At 43.8% G+C, this 19511-nt stretch overlaps 1 protein-coding gene across 1 annotated transcript in view; it reads left to right on the top strand.

Moving 5' to 3' along the window:
- The window catches only part of LOC137538126 (ninjurin-2-like), a 107885-nt gene that overhangs the window by 47575 nt on the left and 40799 nt on the right, over nucleotides 1-19511 (top strand). The window contains exon 4 of the mRNA XM_068260139.1: nucleotides 10569-10669. Within this exon, the coding sequence (XP_068116240.1) occupies nucleotides 10569-10669 (101 nt within the window). The remainder of the gene's footprint in view (nucleotides 1-10568; nucleotides 10670-19511) is intronic.

Raw genomic sequence — 19511 nt, 5'->3', positions numbered from 1 at the left:
AAAATCGATGTTCTGTTAATTGTTTCAATTTAATACAAGTTTACTGAATATTGCTGTGAGAGGGTTCCTCAGAGCAAGATGAGGAATCCTATACAAGGAAGAAGTGAAGTGATTTTGCTGATATGCAAAGTATGTATGTTTAACATTCTTTCTCACACCTATGGAGGGATGGGGCAGAGGGGAGGGGAAGGGGGGAGGGTATTGTCTCTGTATGCTCAAATGAACGATGTTAGAATCAGAAAGACCAGGTACAGTTATAGTGAACAATGGGATCTAGGCTAATGAGAATAGTTACATGGAATGTGAAAGGTCTGCAATCACCAGGGAAAAGGTCCAGAGTCCTGACGCATCTTAAAAAGATGCGCCCGGATATTTGCCTGTTACAGGAAACTCACCTCGGAAGTGAGCAAATGCTCTACCTGAAAAAACGCTGGGTAGGAACGGTATACGGCGCTCCAGCAGTAAACAAAAAAGCGGGGGCGATTATATTAATAAGCAAACACCTCAAACATGAATGCCTTCACCAAACTCACGGTGTAGAGGGTAGATGGGTACAAATTCAACTACAATTAGCCACAGAGCAAATAACGACAATAAATGTATATGCACCCAATGGGGAGAATAGAAAATTCTTTGACAATCTCACTGCCCAAGTCACTGCTATTACACAAACACCGATTATAGTAGGAGGTGACATGAACTCAGTCTTAGACCATGCACTTGATAGAAGCTGCCCGAATCCAGCCCCACGTAAAACAGATACCAGACTGACATCTCTGCTAGAAGCGACCACCTTGGTGGACAGCTGGAGATACCTAAACCCCTTCGATAAAGAATATACCTTTTTCTCCCCAAAACACAATACTTGGTCACGAATAGATCTACTCCTAACCAACCCTGCCATGACCAATAGAATTGAGTCCTGCTCAATAAAGGATATACTGGTGTCAGATCATGCTCCAGTGGTCCTAGATTTTTGTGACCTAGCCCCTCGAAAATCTGAATTTATATGGAGGTTTCCTACAGCATTATATGGGGACGAGGCATTCGAGCAGCTCCTGCAGTCCTGGTGGTGTGAATATGAATTCGACAACAAACAACACAAGCCAACACCTGTATTATTTTGGGAGGCAGCAAAATCAGTACTAAGAGGTAGGATAATTTCATACGTAGCAGCAAGGAAAAAACAGCTTGCACAACAGTACGCAGAAATGGTAGGTCAGGCTAGCAAGTCCCAAAAAAACTATATGGCCAATCCTACTCCCCAAACAAGAGAATGTTGGATGCGAGACAAAGCAAAAGCAGACCTATGGTTCACAATGAAAGCAAACCTGCAAAAAGCACATTCAGACCTATTCTTTCATAGGTTTGGAGAAAAAGCAGGCAGACTAGTAGCGAACATAGCATCCAAACAATTCAAGAAGCAAGAAAAACCAATCACACTGCAAAATGAGAGAGGTATTCTTGAAAACAACCCTAAAAAAGTCGTTGCTATCTTTGCTAAATTCTATGCCAAATTGTATGAAGCAGATACAACACCGCGACCCGACTTAGATGACATACTAGCACATATTAACTTACCTAAAGTAACAAATGCGGAAGCAGACATGCTGAATGCACAAATTACAAAAGGAGAGGTCCTCCAAACCATAAAAGCACTGGCGAACGCAAAGTCGCCAGGACCAGATGGCCTCTCTGCGGAGTTTTTTTAAAATATTACAAAAAGATGTGGCAGACTCGTTAGTTCTATTATATAACCATATATTAAAGACAGGGGACTATCCGGCCACAGGGCATTTAGCCTACATAAAGCTCATCCCAAAAGAGGGAAAGGACCCCACTAATCCGGGCTCCTACCGCCCTATTTCGCTGTTAAACCAAGACATGAAAATTTTATCTAAAATATTGGCGGATAGGCTAGCGCAACTGGTACCGAACCTAGTGCACCCAAACCAAACGGGCTTTGTCCGCAGTAGAGCAGCTGTGAGTAATGTAAGAAAACTCCTAACCATTCAAGAGCACGTAAAAGCATACCCGCACACATATCAAAACGCAGCCGTTCTGGTGCTTGACGCAGAAAAGGCCTTTGACAATGTGGAGTGGGATTGGCTGCAGGCAGTTCTGAAACGGCAGGGCATCTCTGGGGCCTTCTTAAAGGCAATTCAGGCTATGTACACTAGCCCAACGGCCAGAATCAATACCCAAGGGTATACCTCAATGCCCATTCACCTAACTAAAGGGACCAGGCAAGGGTGCCCACTGTCGCCGCTATTATTTAACCTAGCCCTAGAGCCACTAGTAACAACACTGAGGCGTCATATTCCTGGGATACAAATAGGGGAATCCATGACACAACAAGCATTGTTTGCAGATGATGCCCTATTATTCCTGAAAGATCCCAAACACCAGGTGCCAGAGGTTTTCCAAATCATCAATGAGATGGGACCTCTAGCGGGGTATAAAGTAAACAAAGAAAAGAGTTTTCTTTTTCCGTTATCTACTCACGCTCCAATAGCCCACTGGAAACACTTAGGGGTAGCAATTAAAACCTCATCTTTCAAATACCTAGGAGTGAATATACCCAGAGACCCTGCAAATCTGTATGCGGAAAACTACGGTCCATTAATCAAAAATATCATAGGACAGCTAAACAACTGGCACAATCTCCCTATAGGCCTAGCGGGAAGGGCAGCATTAATAAAAATGGTCTCAATGGGTCGCTTGCTATACCCCCTGCAGACAATCCCACTCCTTGTTAGGCACAAGGACGAGCAGCTCTTAAAAACTGCTTTTATCAAGTTCCTCTGGAGGGGAAAAAGCCAAGAATAGCTTTTGCTAAGCTACAATGCTCAAAAGATATGGGGGGGGTTCAACTTGCCGAACATACGGGCTTATAATTTGGCTGCTCTGCTGCGACATGCCAGAGATTGGTTGAACCAAACAAACGTTCACTCCAATTATCCTTTAGAAGCCGAAATGGCATCACCTTGGTCGCCAATGGGCTTGCTACATGCCAAAATTAAACAACTTCCACTTAGACTAAAAATAAACGCTATGTTCCGGGACACCATTGCAGCATGGCAGGCCACAAGAAAACTGTTCAAACTCCCTGCACGAATATCAAAATATTTACCAACCTGGGGAAACCCCAACTTCCCATCAAGTATACAACAATCTAACTTCTCTATGTGGGAACAGAAGGGAATCAAAACACTGGGACATATGCTGGATATCAGAAAGGGGACATGGCGTCCTTTTCCTGAATTGAGACACATGTATGGTCTACCTAGATCTGACATTTTTCCATATCTCCAAATGAAATCCATGGTGCAAGCATTAGTCCACCAGGTTAAGACCATTGCAGAATTTACCACCTTCGACACTTATAGGTCCAGGAGGAGGTACGAAGTCTTTATCAGATTTATACAGATCTTTACAGCTACTCTGGATCCCAAAAATTAAGAATCAGATCTTCAAAGCGTGGAACACCACATTCCAAGACGATGCTCTACCAGATAAAATAATGCTGGGGTGGAGTGCAGTGAGGAATAATGTGATCAGTGAAACATGGAGAACATCCCATTTACTGCTAATGCACAAAGCAAAATTTGCGTTTAACATTAAATACAAACAACCACCGCTGCACTACACCCCACACTGCCCAAAATGTAAACTTAAAGATGCCGACCTATACCATTGCCTATGGACCTGCTCTCCTATTAACCAATACTGGGATAAAGTTTTCCATTATGCAAACAGCCTATGTGGAAAAGCTGTACTAAAAGAACAGTACCTAGCCATCTTCAATTATGTTCCCGACGAGCTAGACCAACCACGGTTACGACCATCACCTCTATTCCATATCTTATTGATAGCTGCCAGGAAGGTAATTTTCAAAAAATGGCTAGACCATGACCTTCCCAAGGTAACTATGGTAAAGCAGGAACTTCATTGTCTATTTATACTAGACAAAATGAATACTTTGCAAGCAAAAGATAAAAAAACAGTACCCTTCTTCAAAAAATGGAAAAAGTTTATACTCACCCAGCTCACGGATAGGGAACGTATAGCATTAATGGGAAACTTTACCTACACCAAATGGTATTTAACAGAGCAACTCCATGGCACTCTGGGAGCGCTAGAGGTTCACTAAACCACCAAATGCAAATTGAATAAAATGTGTTCTAACTGGCAAAATAAGACAACAGAACATACAGAGACAAAAGGGGAGGGGGGAGGGAACTCCTGAAAATACTAAGGGGGAAGGGGAGGGAAACCTAAAGTGGGGAGGTATGGGAAGGTTTGAGGGAAAAGGGGAGGGAGAAAACTAAAAACCCAAGGCTGATGACCCTGTACAGTAATAGAAATGTTTGATTTACCATAACTTCTCTAGTTTCTGTTGTGGAATGTTACACGGATGTTTTGACATTGCTAATCATTTGTATATATGTGCCGCAGTCTTGGAAATAAAAAGTTTTAAAAAACAAAACAGGAACGATTGTTTCAGGAATATGTAAAGCGTGCACTTAGCTTTAGGAGTGGCACACATGGTGAGATCTATTTCAGCAAGGCTTGGTGTACAGAGGCGCCAGAGTAGAATAAAAATGTTTAAAAAATGTCTAATGCGGAATAATACATTTCGCAGGTGTGGTCCTGCTTCATCAAGCAAACATTTTTTATATATATTTTTATAATTGCTATGTTAACTTGTGTTTGATTCCTATGTTGTTTGTATCAAATTCAGAGCACTTATTACAATTTTTCCAGCATTGCTATTTGCACATAACCTGGGCAATCATATATACTTTCACCACTAGATGGTGACACTGTTACCTGATCACCACAAAAAATGGTGTTAAAGAGACACTGAAGCGAAAAAAAAAATGATATTATGATTTGTATGTGTAGCACAGCTAAGAAATAAAACATTAAGATCAGATACATCAGTCTAATTGTTTCCAGTACAGGAAGAGTTGAGAAACAGTTGTTATCTCTATGCAAACAAGACATTAAAGAGACTCCGTAACAAAAATTGCATCCTGTTTTTTATCATCCTACAAGTTCCAAAAGCTATTCTAATGTGTTCTGGCTTACTGCAGCATTTTCTACTATAACAGTCTCTGTAATAAATCAATGTATCTTTCCCCTGTCAGACTTGTCGGCCTGTGTCTGGAAGGCTGCCAAGTTCTTCAGTGTTGTGGTTCTGTGATGCATCTCCCCCCTCCAGGCCCCTCTCTGCACACTGCCTGTGTATTATTTAGATTATGGCAGCTTCTCTCTTCTCTCTTATCTTTTACAAGCTGGATAAATCGTCCTCTGAGCTGGCTGGGCTTTCACATACTGAAGAATTACAGACAAGGGCAAAGCTGTTTGCAGGAAGAAAAGAGCAGCCTGAAACTTCAGTGCATGAGATTCTGCAGGGGGAAAGAAACACACAAATGATCTCTTGAGATTCAAAAGGAAGGGTGTATACAGCCTGCTTGTGTATGAATGTATTTTCTATGTGTGGACATACTGTACATCAACCTACTTCCTGTTTTGGTGGCCATTTTGTTTGTTTATAAACAAACTTTTTAAAACTGTTTTTAACCACTTTTAATGCGGCAATGAGCGGCAAAATTGTGACAGAGGGTAATAGGAGATGTCCCCTAACGCACTGGTATGTTTACTTTTGTGCGATTTTAACAATACAGATTCTCTTTAAGCTCTCCGACTAAGTTAGGAGAGGGCTGTTATCTGACTTTTATTATCTCAACTGCTCCTGGACTATTTACTTTTCCTCTGCCAGAGGAGAGGTCATTACTTCACAGACTGCTCTGAAAGACTCATTTTGAATGCTGAGTGTTGTGTAATGTGCACATATCATAGAATGATGCAATGTTGGAAAAAACACTATATACCTGAAAATAAAAGTATGAGAATATTTTCTTTGCTGCTAATCTTCTAGTAATTATTCATAGTACACAACCAATTCACTATATCATATTTTTTTTTCGCTTCAGTGTCGCTTTAATGTGTGATGATCCGTTCAGCTGGCTGCACTGGCAGACAGCTGTTTGACCATTCCTCTAGTCTGTGGGCTGCAGGTCTCTGGAAGAGAGACCTGTCTTTCCATTGCAAGTTTCTGGTCTGTTCTGCTGTTGAGGAATTTGCATACATTCGTTATGCAAATCCCCTACCTGCCTCCTTTGATGACTGGCAGTATAAAGAGCTGTGTTTCCCAGAGTCCTTGGCTGGTCATTCCTTCAGGGTTTGTAGTAAACACTCCTAGAGTGTCAGCCATGCTACTTCTTGTTAAAGTTAGCTTAGAGTAATTCATGGGACTGCACTAGGTAGTTTCAATAGTGCAGTTAGGATTGCATATCTGTTTGTCTGTTGCGATTGTCCTGTCCCAGCGGTGGTCGACAGGAAATCGTTCTGTGTGTCTAGGTGCTAACCGGAACAGCGGTTGTTACTGGTAGCCCCTTCTGATCTGTCTTGCCTGGATCGCACTCGCCTTGCGCTAGTGCTGTGGATCCTTCTGTTCTGTCTTCCTGGATCGCACTAGCCTCTAGCGCTAGCGCTGTGGATCCTTCTGATCTATTTTCTTGTTCCTGAGTTTAGATCGCACTAGCCGCTAGCGTTAGCGGCTGTGGATCTTTCTGATCTGTGTTCCTGCTTGGATCACACTTGCTCTGGCGGAAGAGCGGTGGATCCTTTCTGCCTAGTTCTTGTTTCTCGTTTGTCTGTCTTGTCTGATACGGGCGTTTGCCGCAGGCTCGGTGAGGTAACCGTTAAGCAAGCGTTCACGTTCTGTTTCGTGTTTGTCTGTCGGTGGTTAGTTAGGCGTGCTTGTCTCTGTTGTACTTAACACGCGGAGACCGCGCTGTAACGCGTTCACTGTTGCCAATGAGTGCGATGTTCGCGTTTAGTTAGCGTTTGTTATTTTCTTTATCACTCTCATTGTATTATTTACTGTGCCTTTGCTCCTCTTGTGTTCTGTTCTAGTCTGTCTTGTGTCACTTCTGGTGATCGACTTTCTCGCCATCGCGTTCCTACTTTTGTTGCTGCTGAGGTGTGTTCACCGTCGCAGGGTCGCGACTAGATTGGTGAACACACATTCGTTCTGTCCCTGTGCTCTTTTTCTTTATGGGCTGTTCAGCCCCGCATTGTCTTGATCTGTACAATCCCCATCTGGCATCTGTGGCTGTGCAGCGATTGTACTCGTCTGCACTCCACAGCGCCATCTGCCGGTGGGAATTGCCCTCTGCTGGTGCATTGCACCTAGCCTGGGTTCACCCAATTATACGCTTGTGGAAGGTTTTCGCTGTGTCAGTGCGCATCTCGTGTGCTGACCACGAAAACGATTCCGCAAACGTTACATAATGTATATACTCTTCTGATCTATTGGTTTGCCAGCAGTGTAATATGATATTTATTTTAAAATTTTTAACAACTAATACTGGATGCAGGGACGGATCAAGACCAAGTTGTGCCTGGGGCAAGGTCAGGTTTTGGCACCTAAAGGTCAGGTTTTGGCGCCTAAACTGCCATTCATTTTGCCGCCTTTTTAAGAATTCAACAAACTGCGCCTGGGGCAAGATACCTGCTTGCCCCCCCCCCCCCCTCCCCCCTAGATCCGTCCCTGACTGGATGTTAACTTGTTTGGGAATAGAACCAGGACCCAGCACTTGCAGGGTGAGAGTGCTAGCCACTAGGCTGCCGTGCTGTCAATGTCCATGTATGTATGTCCATGTATGCGTTGCACTAAGTGGAGTTGAATAAAACGTTTTTTGTATTGATATATTGTGACTCATTTGAGTTCTATATTTTCGAGGGAGGTAAGTCCACCTGAACATCCCCCCTCTTTTAGACAGTTTTTAAACATTTTTAATCTACTCTGGCGCCTCTGTACACCAAGCCTTGCTGAAATCTTGATTCCACCCTCGGTGGAGGGGTGCTACCCCGTTTCCTATCTACAGAGAGCGACATCTTAATAACCTGAGTGGGGTCAGGTTCTAATACTCCCCACCTGCACTTCAAGTGGTTGCCTATGGGTAACCCATATTTGTGAGTATTTCTAAATATTTTGCTTTAAACCACAACCAACTTAACAATACTACACCATATTGGGCTCTCGATTTCTCTTTGTTCTTCCAAGCACATGGTGAGATCTATGGTCAATCTGGTGGACTGGAAAACAAACTAATTGTGGACATATGTACAGTGGCGTTTCTGTCTGATGTTCCTGAGCAAGTTCCTGTAACTGCCCCATCTCATTGATCATCCATTTATACGTGTACACAGCGCAATTTGTATGAATGATCATTATTTCCAAGCACGTCCATTTGCTATACAGTCAATCAATGACTGTTTCTGAATGCTCTGCAGCAGAATACACTTTTCAACAATCCAGTCATGTGTAAATATGCGCTGCAGCTCCCATCAGATGGTGTAGGAATATGAAGCTGGAAGACTAGGAACTCACCGTTCAATGATGTTCTCATGCGATGAAGGTTCTCTGGTTCGCGCCTGGAGAAGTTTCTTTGGCTCTTGTTTGAAGTGTATGATGATGATGATCATACACTTCAAACAAGAGCCAAAGAAACATCTCCAGGCACGAACCAGAGAACCTTCATCGCATGAGAACAAAATAATTTCTAAAGACAAGAACCTGCAGTCAACAAAAGAGGATGCAGAATAAAAATCTAAGGCAACTGTATTGAAGTAAAGACTTCAAGCAAGTGTGGATTGGAAGATTTGAGGAGTAGAAGGAGAAGAGGAAACCGAATAAGCCTTCTAAGCAAGCGGAGGTGTTTTTAATATTAATATCACATGAGAACCAGCCTGGGCAATAGCACATCAAGTCAAGGGCCAGGTGGTGCTGCTAGTAAAGAATACTGATGATCTACATTACCAATATTTTACTATGCACTTACCCGGCACCCAGTCTTACTTGAAACCCCCCCCCCCCCTCTCCCCATGCCTAACACTAAATCCATCTTCAAGTGCCTACAACTATCTTCCCCTCCTAATCCCTAACACCAACTCTAGGGCACAACTGTAGCTGATTGTCTACAACTATAAGTGCCATTTCAGTAGCCAATTGGCTATTAACACTGACTGGGCGCCCAACTCACCACTTGGGTGCCCGATTACCGATAATTTACACAGGCATCTATTAAACGCCTGCTGATCCCCACGCCGCCCAAATGGCCTGATTCAGCTGTTCAGTGGTGTAGTGAGTCACACCCTTTACCCTTGCAGTGTTGGAGAGAGTCTGGGCCAGGACACTATCTGCATGGAGTTTGTATATTGTTTTCCTCCAACCACTCGGCTTTCCCCCCACTTGCCTAAAACATACAGATTGGTCAGCTGTCTTCTTCCCAAACATTGGGCTTGGACTAAGATGGACATATGGTATAATTACGATATGGGCACTGGCCAAGCAATAGGGGGCGCAGAGGTAGAAAATGCACCTGGGCCCCTGGACCAGAGGGGCCCAGTACAGTAGGGGGCCTCCTTCACCCACTTCATTAGCTCTTTATTGGTGCTAAGCTGGTATTTATCACTTCCATATGTGCTTACACCTCTCTGACACTGCAGCTGTCCCCTCCCCTGCTTACACCTCTCTGACACTGCAGCTGTCCCCTCCCTTGCTTACACCTCTTTGACGCTGCAGCTGTTCCCTCCCCTGCTTACACCTCTGTATACACCTGACACTGTGACTGTCCCCTCCACTGCTTACACCTCTCTGACACTGCAGCTGTCCCCTCCCCTGCTTACATTTCTCTGACACTGCAGCTGTCTCCTCCCCAGCCTACACCTCTCTGACACTACAGCTGTCCCCTCCCCTGCTTACACCACTCTGACACTGCAACTGTCCCCTCCCCTGCTTACACCTCTCTGACACTGCAGCTGTCCACTCCTCTGCTTACACCTCTCTGGCACTGCAGCGGTCCCCTCCCCTGCTTACACCTCTCTGACACTGCAGCTGTCCCCTCCCCTGCTCACACCTCTCTGACACTGCAGCTGTCCCCTCCTCTGCTTTCACCTCTCTGACACTGCAGCTGTCCCCTACCCTGCTTACACCTCTCTGACACTGCAGCTGTCCCCTCCCCTGCTCACACCTCTGTGACACTGCAGCTTTCCCCTCCCCTGCTTACACTTTTCTGACACTGCGGCGGTCCCCTCCCCTGCTTACACCTCTCTGACACTGCAGCTGTTCCCTCCCCTGCTTACACCTCTCTGACACTTCAGCTGTCCCCTCCCCTGCTTACACCTCTCTGACACTGCAGCTGTCCTTGGCAGGATTTGGTGCTCCATATCAATTGTCATGTATAGAGCACTTGAGGGGGCCCAATATAAAACTCACATTGGGCCCAGAGCCCCTAAGCTACACTACTAAAATGGGGCTCACATTGTGAGCTCTTCTGAGGGGGACAGTTAGTGACAAGACCATATACTATGTAAGGTGCTGCAGAAGATGCCAATGACTCAACGCTATATAATTAATGTAAAATATATACATGAAAATAATTTAGAATAAATTTAATATAGTCAACTTCATTTTTTTCATGTTGTTCTAGTGTATCTCTGTCATCCTGCAGCTGATCGTGGCTGCGCTTCTCATCTACAAAGCCTCCAAGAACATCGAATGTGACGACCCAGAGCGACGGCTCAGCGACAGGTACGCGGCTCCAAACCTACTGCTGCATGTAAACTTGCTTTTTTTACATTTTTTATTGAACACAGCTTCGGGTTTGTTACATTTCTGCCCCTGAAATGAAATTTTACTGATGGGCGAAAATTGGTTTAGCAGTGAAAATTCACATATTTGTTCCAAGTTAATTACCACTTTTTAATCATTAAAGGATCCGCAGACAGCGACAATGCTGGTTAATTACCACTTGTACCTAGTCTGGTGGGGTTGATGAAGTGGCAACAAAAGAGATGTTGTTGTTCTTGCTGAAAACCAGTTTAATTTGAAAATTAAAAATAAAAATAAAAAAAAGTGAGAAGAAAAACAGTGTAGAACTTTTTGATTCTCTCGTTACATTGTCTCGTGGTGTTAAGATGAGCCCAGCTACCTATGAATCATGACTCATGCTCTCTGGAAGCTGGCGTATAGATATATGTGAGGTTCATGAGCATTATAGCTGGTTGACACACAAAGGGAGCTCACTTACATAGGGGAAAACAAAGCAACTGTCCCAGGGTTCCCTAGCGCTGCTGGGCCCCCCCCAGGTTACCACCCACCCCCAACTTTTTGTCCCTGGGGTACCTGCAGATATTTTGGCAGCACTGCCTATGCACAATTTGGGAAAGAGGCGCCCTGGTGTATAAAAGCTTTTAAAAGCAGTTTAAAATCAAAAAAGGAACAATGTAGCTTACCTCAATGACAATATCTTTATAGTAATAAAAGATTTTATTTAGCACAGGCAATGCATTTCGCGGGTCTGAGCTGCTTCCTCGGTCCAATAACAGTACCAAATGAAGTAATTAAATCTAGCATAGGGAGCCTCTCTATGCTAGATTGAAGTACTTCATTTGGCACGGTTAATGGCCCGAGGAAGCAGCTCAGACCCGCGAAACGCATTGCTTGTGCTAAATAAAATATTTTATTACTATAAAAATTTCGTCATTGAGGTAAGCTACCTCGTTCCTTTTTTGAAGTTAAACTATTTTTCTAAGCTTTTATACACCAGGGCGCCACTTTCCCAAATTGTGCATATGTGACCCCCCAACACATCCTGTACGAGGGGTGGAGACAGAGCATACGTGTTTTTTATCCCAGTGGGCATCTGTCCCCTTTTTTTCCCAGGAGTGTAACCAAAGCCAGGTCCGCAAGGGTGGACCTGACGGCCACCCTGAGTGGAGACGGGTTTAAGATCTCCACCTGCTTCCTGTGGTTGGTTGCCCCCCTTTGTGAGTAGTGCTCTAATTATTTCCTTTAAATCTACACTCAACATACCACACTATTGGGCTCCCGCTTTTGTCTCCTGTGTCTTTTCCTACAAGGTGTCAAGACATCTCCACTACACTACTGCCATTCTCCTGTTCCAGTCGGTGTACTCACTCTCCTCCATCTGTGTACTCCACGTTCATCCTGGCAACGGCTCCTATTCTCAGTGAACTGGCCGACGACATGTTATTACATAATAATGTGTCAATCATAGAGGGGATCTGTCCTTGCCGTGATGAACATGGGAGTGCAGGGATGGATAGTGAGTACACCGGCTGGAACAAGTGAGTTGAAAACGCCGTACTGGTCCTGAGGACAAATATAATGGTGGGTGACAGCCGGTTTAGGGTCTCACAATTTGTAGCTATGTCCCTGATCTGCAGAGCAACCGCTGTTGTGGTTTTGTTGCTGCTACAAGGTTCTGCTTCATATTAAAGAGACACTGAAGCGAAAAAAAATTATGATATAATGAATTGGTTGTGTAGTACGGATAACTACTAGAACATTAGTAGCAAAAAAAAAATATTCTCATATTTTTATTTTCAGTTATATAGTGTTTTTTATAACATTGCATCATTCTCTAATATTTGCAGTTTACACACTACTCAGCATTCTAAATGATTTTACAGAACAGGCTAGTGAACTTTTAAACTGTCCTCTGCAGAGAAAAAGAAAATACAATGACTGACAGTTGAGATAATAAGTAAGAGCTCTCTGCAACTTGGAAAATTGTAGAGATCAGTGGCTCTTTTGCATAGATAACAACTGGAGTTTCTTACAATATTAGACTCATGTCTCTGCTCCTAATGTTTTATTTCTTAGCTGTACTGCACATACAAATCATTATATCATAAGTTTATTTTCACTTCAGATTCCCTTTAAGCAGGAGTTCTTGCTTAACGAGGAACTGTAGTTAAAACAACATCATTAATAAAATTGCTTAATTTTTACAATATTCATTTATAGATTATTTAGTCAGTGTTAGCCCATTGTAAAATCTTTCCTTTCCCTGATTTACATTCTGAAATGGTGACATCTTTACTGCTGGCAGGTGATCTGTACGGAATGTTTGTTACTGAGAGTTCTATGCACAGAGGGAGATGCTGCTTGATGGGCAATTGGAAACAGACAGTATTTCTTCCCAGAATGCAACAAGGTTCACAGACAGCAAGCTGTCAGGACCAAGGTCATGGCATCACACCGTGGGAGAGGTTTCAACACAATATCAGCCACGCAGACTCCCCCCCCCCCCCCCTCTTCAAGTCCATAGATTATGTGTGCATGGAAGTTCACTAAACTGCATGTCACCATTCAGGATTTTGGCACCAGCTGAATTGTGTTGGGACACATTCGGCTTCTTACAACAGAGAGAAAATGTGTGCATCAACTAAGTGAACCTGACAAATCTGGCTTTGCAAATTTGGCCTATTGGCTAATCACGAGACATTGCTCATGCAAATATGCATTTGCTTTCGCATGCCTAAATATGCAGGGTCAAAAACCAAAAACCGCAAAACAATCGCCCTGCGGGAATTAGTTCATGCTACATGGCACTATCCAGGGGCGCCACGAGGAGGCTTCCCATTGCCCCCATACAACCGGGGGGCCGCGGGGGTCCTAGGCTCTCTCACCGCCTGGAACCCACACAGCGGCACCCCGGAGGTGGTGTTGAGCACGCATACATTTTCTTGTGGTTAAGCACTTTTGCATTTCTGTCCTTTGGAGGCAGGTGGTGGATGGCTTGCTCTAGGTGGTGTGAGCCCGGGAGTGGGCTGTCTGTGCCTGTCCTCCCCCCCCCTTCTGGAGTGATGTGTGTGAGCCAGCCCTGAGCCCCACAGCTCGGGTGACCCATGCGTCACTCCTTTCCTATGCAGTGCCCCGAGTTAATGTGCAGTAGCAGAACGCAATGGACGTTAAGGTAAGTCCCTGTTTTTAAATTTTGGGAGGTGGGTGCGGATGGCCCTCCCCGGCGCTGGCCTTGCTTGGGGGGGTCGTCTGCGCTACCCAGCCTCCCCCTCCGGGGTGTCGCTGTGGTCCCTAGGCAGTGAGAGAGCTTGGGGCCCCGCAGCCCCCCCAATTGTATGGGGGCATTGGGAAGCCTCCCCGTGGCGCTCCTGGATAGTGCTATATAGCATGAACTAATTCCCGCAGGGCAACCGCTTCGCGGTATTCGTTTTTGACCCTGCAAAGTTTGGCATGCGAAAGCAAATGCATTTTTGCATGAGCAATGCCTCATGGTAAGCCATTTTAGCCAGATTTGCACAGCCAGACTTGAAAGGGTTAAGCTTGGTGTTGAGCACGCATACATTTTCTTGTGGTTAAGCACATTCGGCTTCTGCCCATGAATACATGACTGTTTAGTTTCTTAAAGGGTAACTGTACTTGCTCAAAAAGGTACTGAGGTGTTTGTTTCTGTAAAAAAGTATTTAAGCCCTTACCTAGAGTGTCAGCTACAGCTATTATAGTGCAATGATCTTTCCCTCCACACTGCCAGTTGTAAGCAATAGTATTAATGTCATATCCTGTTTGCCAAAAACAGCTAAGAAGTAGACAGGAAGTCGGGTTTGGGTGACCAGGAGGAAGAGGGGAGTTCTGTTAGTCAGAAATATCCTACCTCTAGGACACATAACTGCCACCCCCTCCCATCAGAAACTTCACTTCCTGTCCATTTACTTGCTTCTTTAGGTGGACAGGAAATGACATAATATATTATGGATAGAACAGAGGCGCCAAAAGGATAAAAACAGTATTAAAAATATTAAAAATTGCTTAGGAGGCAGTGGTGGACTTACCTCCTTCAAGCAGACACAACAAGCTGTGTATTCAACAAAAGTATATTTATTGGTACACTCCATTGGTACACTTTTGTTGAATACACAGCTTGTTGTGTCTGCTTGAAGGAGGTAAGTCCACCACTGCCTCCTAAGCCATTTTTAATATTTTAAATACTGTTTTTATCCTTTTGGCGCCTCTGTTCTATCCATAATATATCATATATCCACCCTTGGTGGAGGGGGATACGCGTACATCAAAAAAGGGCGTCGGGAAAAAAGGGCGCGTGGTGTAAACGATAAGCAGTATTATCGTTTATAGAAATATTGTGTAGAATTTCGTTTACAAATAGTGTTTTAAGAATTTATAAATCATTAAATAATGTGTATGAGATCGGCAATTCTTAAAACGTTAATCTTCCCTGTTTCTAAACTGAAACTTATATTTACGTTTGTTAAAAACCCTCCCTGTACCTATCCCTAACCCCTAGACCCTCTGGTGGTGCCTAAACCTAAGACCCCCCTGTTGGTGCCTAAACCTAAGACCCCCCCTGGTGGTGCCTAAACCTAAGACCCCCCTGTTGGTGCTTAAACCTAAGCCCCCCTGTTGGTGCCTAAACCTAAGACCCCCTGGTGGTGTCTAAACCTAAGAACCCCCTGGTGGTGCCTAAACCTAAGACCCCCCTGGTGGTGCCTAAACCTAAGACCCCCCTGGTGGTGCCTAAACCTAAGACCCCCCTGGTGGTGCCTAAACCTAAGACCCCCCTGTTGGTGCCTAAACCTAAGACCCCCCTGGTGGTGCCTAAACCTAAGACCCCCTATGGATAATAATGTTTTACAAGCAATAATAAATAAAAAATGTAAATAAAAAAATGTAAATAATTTTTTTGGGTGGATAATAATGTTTTAGAAATGTTTTAGAAATAGTGATTTAGTATCTTTATAAACGTTATTCGTCACGGGCTCATTTTGTAAAGTTAAATCATCACAAGCACAGTTATAAAACCTTAAAAATCTCCGGGCGCCGTTTGTAAAACGTTAATAATCTCCGGCGCCCTTTTTTTCCCTGTTCGGCGCCCATTAAACGATATTTATAATGGGAGTGAATGGGGCGTCCTTTTTGTCCACTTGTCTCATGCGCTCAAATCTCCTGCTTCCGGGGATACCCCTTTTCTTCACGTCTACAGAGAGTGACTTCTTAATCCTGAGTGAGGACAGGTCAATCTCCTCACCTGCCTATTACAGTGGTTGCCTGGAGGTAACCCTGGTTTGTGAGTATACATTTTACTCCTTCTCACTATACCTATTTGCCTTGACTTACTACACTATATTGGGCTCTCGGTTCTCTCTTTTTACATATAGGAAATTACATCAGTATTGCTTACTCACTAGGGTGAATATGAGTAGGCTACAGTGACCACATATCTGTGTTATTAACTTAATTTTTTTTATTAGTATTTATTCAGCAGCTGCATCTTCCACAGTGCTGCACGCAGAGCTACCAACTGTCCCTCATTTGGAACCCAGTCCCTGTGTCCCTCTTTGTAAACCCTGTCCATATTTTTTCATCATTTGTCCCTCTTTCAGGACTAATGTAAAGATCAATATAATTATATGGATTTTTCTATGTAATGATCGCTGCTGCAGCAGCTATTACTGGAAGTAGTAGTGCTGCAGCTCAGGCAGTTCTGAACTATTTCCATGCAAGCTGCATAGATTTGTCTGTCTTTCCCTGCTGTCAGCTTGTGACTGATTATCATTCACCTGTGTGGGAATCTGCATGTCTGCTCCCATTGGATGACCTCAGTATAAAGATCTGCTTCCTGCAGGGTTTCCTTGGGTTTTCATAGCTTCAGCCTAAGCCTGTCTTGCTGTCGCTTTAGCCCCCGATCGTGTTTCTTGTTATAAAGATACTTTGCTGGTCTTTGCATCATATATTGGTTCATTGCCAATATATATGCATACCAGCACGTTTATTATTTTCCTTGTATTTGTGTTACGTGATACATCAGTGTCGCTGATGTATACGTACACGAACTGTTTATATCCTGTGTGCAGTTAGTCAGCTTTCCAGCACGTTTTGGTAGGTTGCGCGTACCGTGACCACCCGTGCTGAGGTAGTTACCCTGCTCCTGGTTCTGTTTGTGGATTGCGTTCATCTCTGCGAAGAGATAACGAATCCTTCTGAATCCTGTTCTGTTACTGTTTGTGGATTGCGTTCATCTCTGCGAAGAGATAACGAATCCTTCTGAATCCTGTTCTGTTACCGTTTGTGGATTGCGTTCATCTCTGCGAAGAGATAGCGAATCCTTTTGAGTCCTGTTCCCTGTGTTACTCCATTCCTAGTCAGCGTTGCTGCTTATGTCATATATCGGTTCATTGCCGATATATACATATGTTAGTCAGACGTTACAAATAGTTTCATTGATAGCTGTAATTGTAATACGCTAGGAAAACATACTTATTGTATATTTATCTGTGTTACGTTCATCTATCTTAATCCTGCTATTTTCTGACTGTCCTGTCCTGTCTTTGTGAGGCACGCCATCGCCGCATCGCATTGGCTGCCTCATTCCAGTCTGTCTGGTTTTGGACGCTTGCTGTCGCTAAGTAGCCGCTAGCTAGCAAGCGCTCATTCTGTCTACCTGTCCTGATCTCCTCAGTTCTGGTTTGTGCGCTCAGCGCTACTTTGCGCTGAGACGTTATAACGAAAGCATTGTTTGTGGCTGTCAGATCTGCACCGGCTCTGTGTGCCACAATCTCCTATTGCAGTCAGTCCTCCCCTCCACTATACTAGGGATAGCCTGTTTCCTGGTGCTAGTGTGTGTACCTCCTCCACGCCAGCTCATGCGTTGCATGCTGACTGTGGAGAATACACCACCAAGCCTTACATTATGAAAACCCCATTACCAATCCCCATTGTGGGGGGGATTCCCAGAAAGTATGACACTGTTAATTATGGTTCCTGTTCCTTTAAGAAATTTGAAGAACTTAGCTCTGAAACAGAAAATGAGTTTTTCTCTGAATGTGCCAGGTTCCTGGCCAATCCCGATCTCCAAGCGACTCCTGTTTCAACCTGGGCACTCCAACTAAGTTATATTTTGTTTAAAGGGGAATTATTCCAGTGGGCATTTGATGTTCTCAATCATTCCGATTTGAAAGATAGACCGCTGGAATTTCTAGCGTTTGTGATCCATAACTGGTTGCGCATAGATCCATTGCCTTTTCCTCTTAATGAACTCCTGGCAGCAGGCCAATCAGCTGCTCCTTCAATTGCTTGCAAGAATGAGCAGCAAGCAGAAAGTGTTACTGATAATTTTCCTGCAGCTTTGAATAAATCACCAAAAACCGCAAGGTCAAAGGCAAAACGCAAACGTTCTAAGAAACGTGTCCAATCTGCAGAATCGTTATCCTTAGCGACTGAGACCTATAATGAGATTCTGCCATTAACAGATAATGAAATGCAATTGTCTTTCAGGGGAGTTAAATGGACTTATGAAACTACTAATGAACTTTCCTCCCTGGCTAGGGAAAATAAAGATTTTTGTTTAAAAGAATTATCTGAGTATGATTATGAGGAGATATTACAGAGTATTGAACAAATCAACTTATTTGTAAAGCAAGGAAAGTTTGCATACACTACAGTTCAGCACTTGCTACAGGTATTAGAGATTCTTAAGAATAAGGAATCTGCCAATCACCTGCTAATTAACCCAATATATGTCCCTGCTACAATCATATCTGCAAACCATGATCTGCCTGTTAAGTATGCATGGGATCCTCCATTCGAGAGGGGAGAGATGGAAGCCCTGGTCTGTGAATGGAAGAATGATTCAAGTTCATTTTGTCAATTTTACAGTGCAAAAAGTGAAATGGTATTGAACGCATGCATTAAGTCAGCCTATAACCTAATAGAGGCTGGTGTGTGTAGGTATGACTGTGTGGCTCCCTTGATTGATGTGTGGGAACTGATTTTGGATGATTTTTATGTGACTCCGAATTCGCAAATTTGGCGTTCTGACCCGCCTGCTTCAGCACCTTTGGCTGATTCAGCAGGTGATTCGGAGCTCTTTTTGTGTGAAATTGAAGTTCCTGCAATTCCACCCTGTACCATGGATAACTCAGTGTTACTTCCCAGTAAAACAGAAGCCACTGATACATTCTTAACCTTGCCCTGCGCAAATTTCTCAGCAGAGAATCCAGAGGTCCTGCTGACTTCCGAGTCCAGCCTAGCCAGTACTCATGACTCTTTGTTTAGTGAAACAGACACCAGAAAAATCTTGCCTGTCTCTGCAAACACTTCTGCAGAAATTACCTGTGTTAATAAAGTTCAACTCCTGTCTGATCCAGCAGATGCCAATAGATGCACTACATCAGTTTCCGAGTCCCAGCAATCCTGTCTAGTAAACTCAGAACCCCAGCATCTGAATTTTCCAATTTTACAAATGAATGGTGATTCAGATGCGCAAACATTGTGTCTTGATCTTCCTGTTTCTACACCTCGCTCTAGTTTCGTGAATAGCTCAGAGCATCTGCTATGTGAACCTGAAATCGCAGAATTATTACCTTGTTCAGAAAATTTTCCAATAAATTTGCCCTGTACCATGAATTGTGCAGTAGATCTCTCCAATGAAACTCAGGTCACAGAATCATTATGCTGTCCAGCAGGTGCTTCCATGGTTTTGCCCTGCAATATGGACTGTTCAGTGATCCTGTCCAGTGAAGCTGTGGTCGCAGAGTCTTATGCTTCACCCAGTACTTTGGATACTTTAAACCCTCTAGCAGAGGAGGCTGAA

Source organism: Hyperolius riggenbachi, chromosome 11 (assembly GCF_040937935.1).
Source record: "Hyperolius riggenbachi isolate aHypRig1 chromosome 11, aHypRig1.pri, whole genome shotgun sequence".
Classification (NCBI taxonomy): Eukaryota; Metazoa; Chordata; class Amphibia; order Anura; family Hyperoliidae; genus Hyperolius; species Hyperolius riggenbachi.
This window is presented reverse-complemented; position numbering and strand designations above follow the sequence as displayed.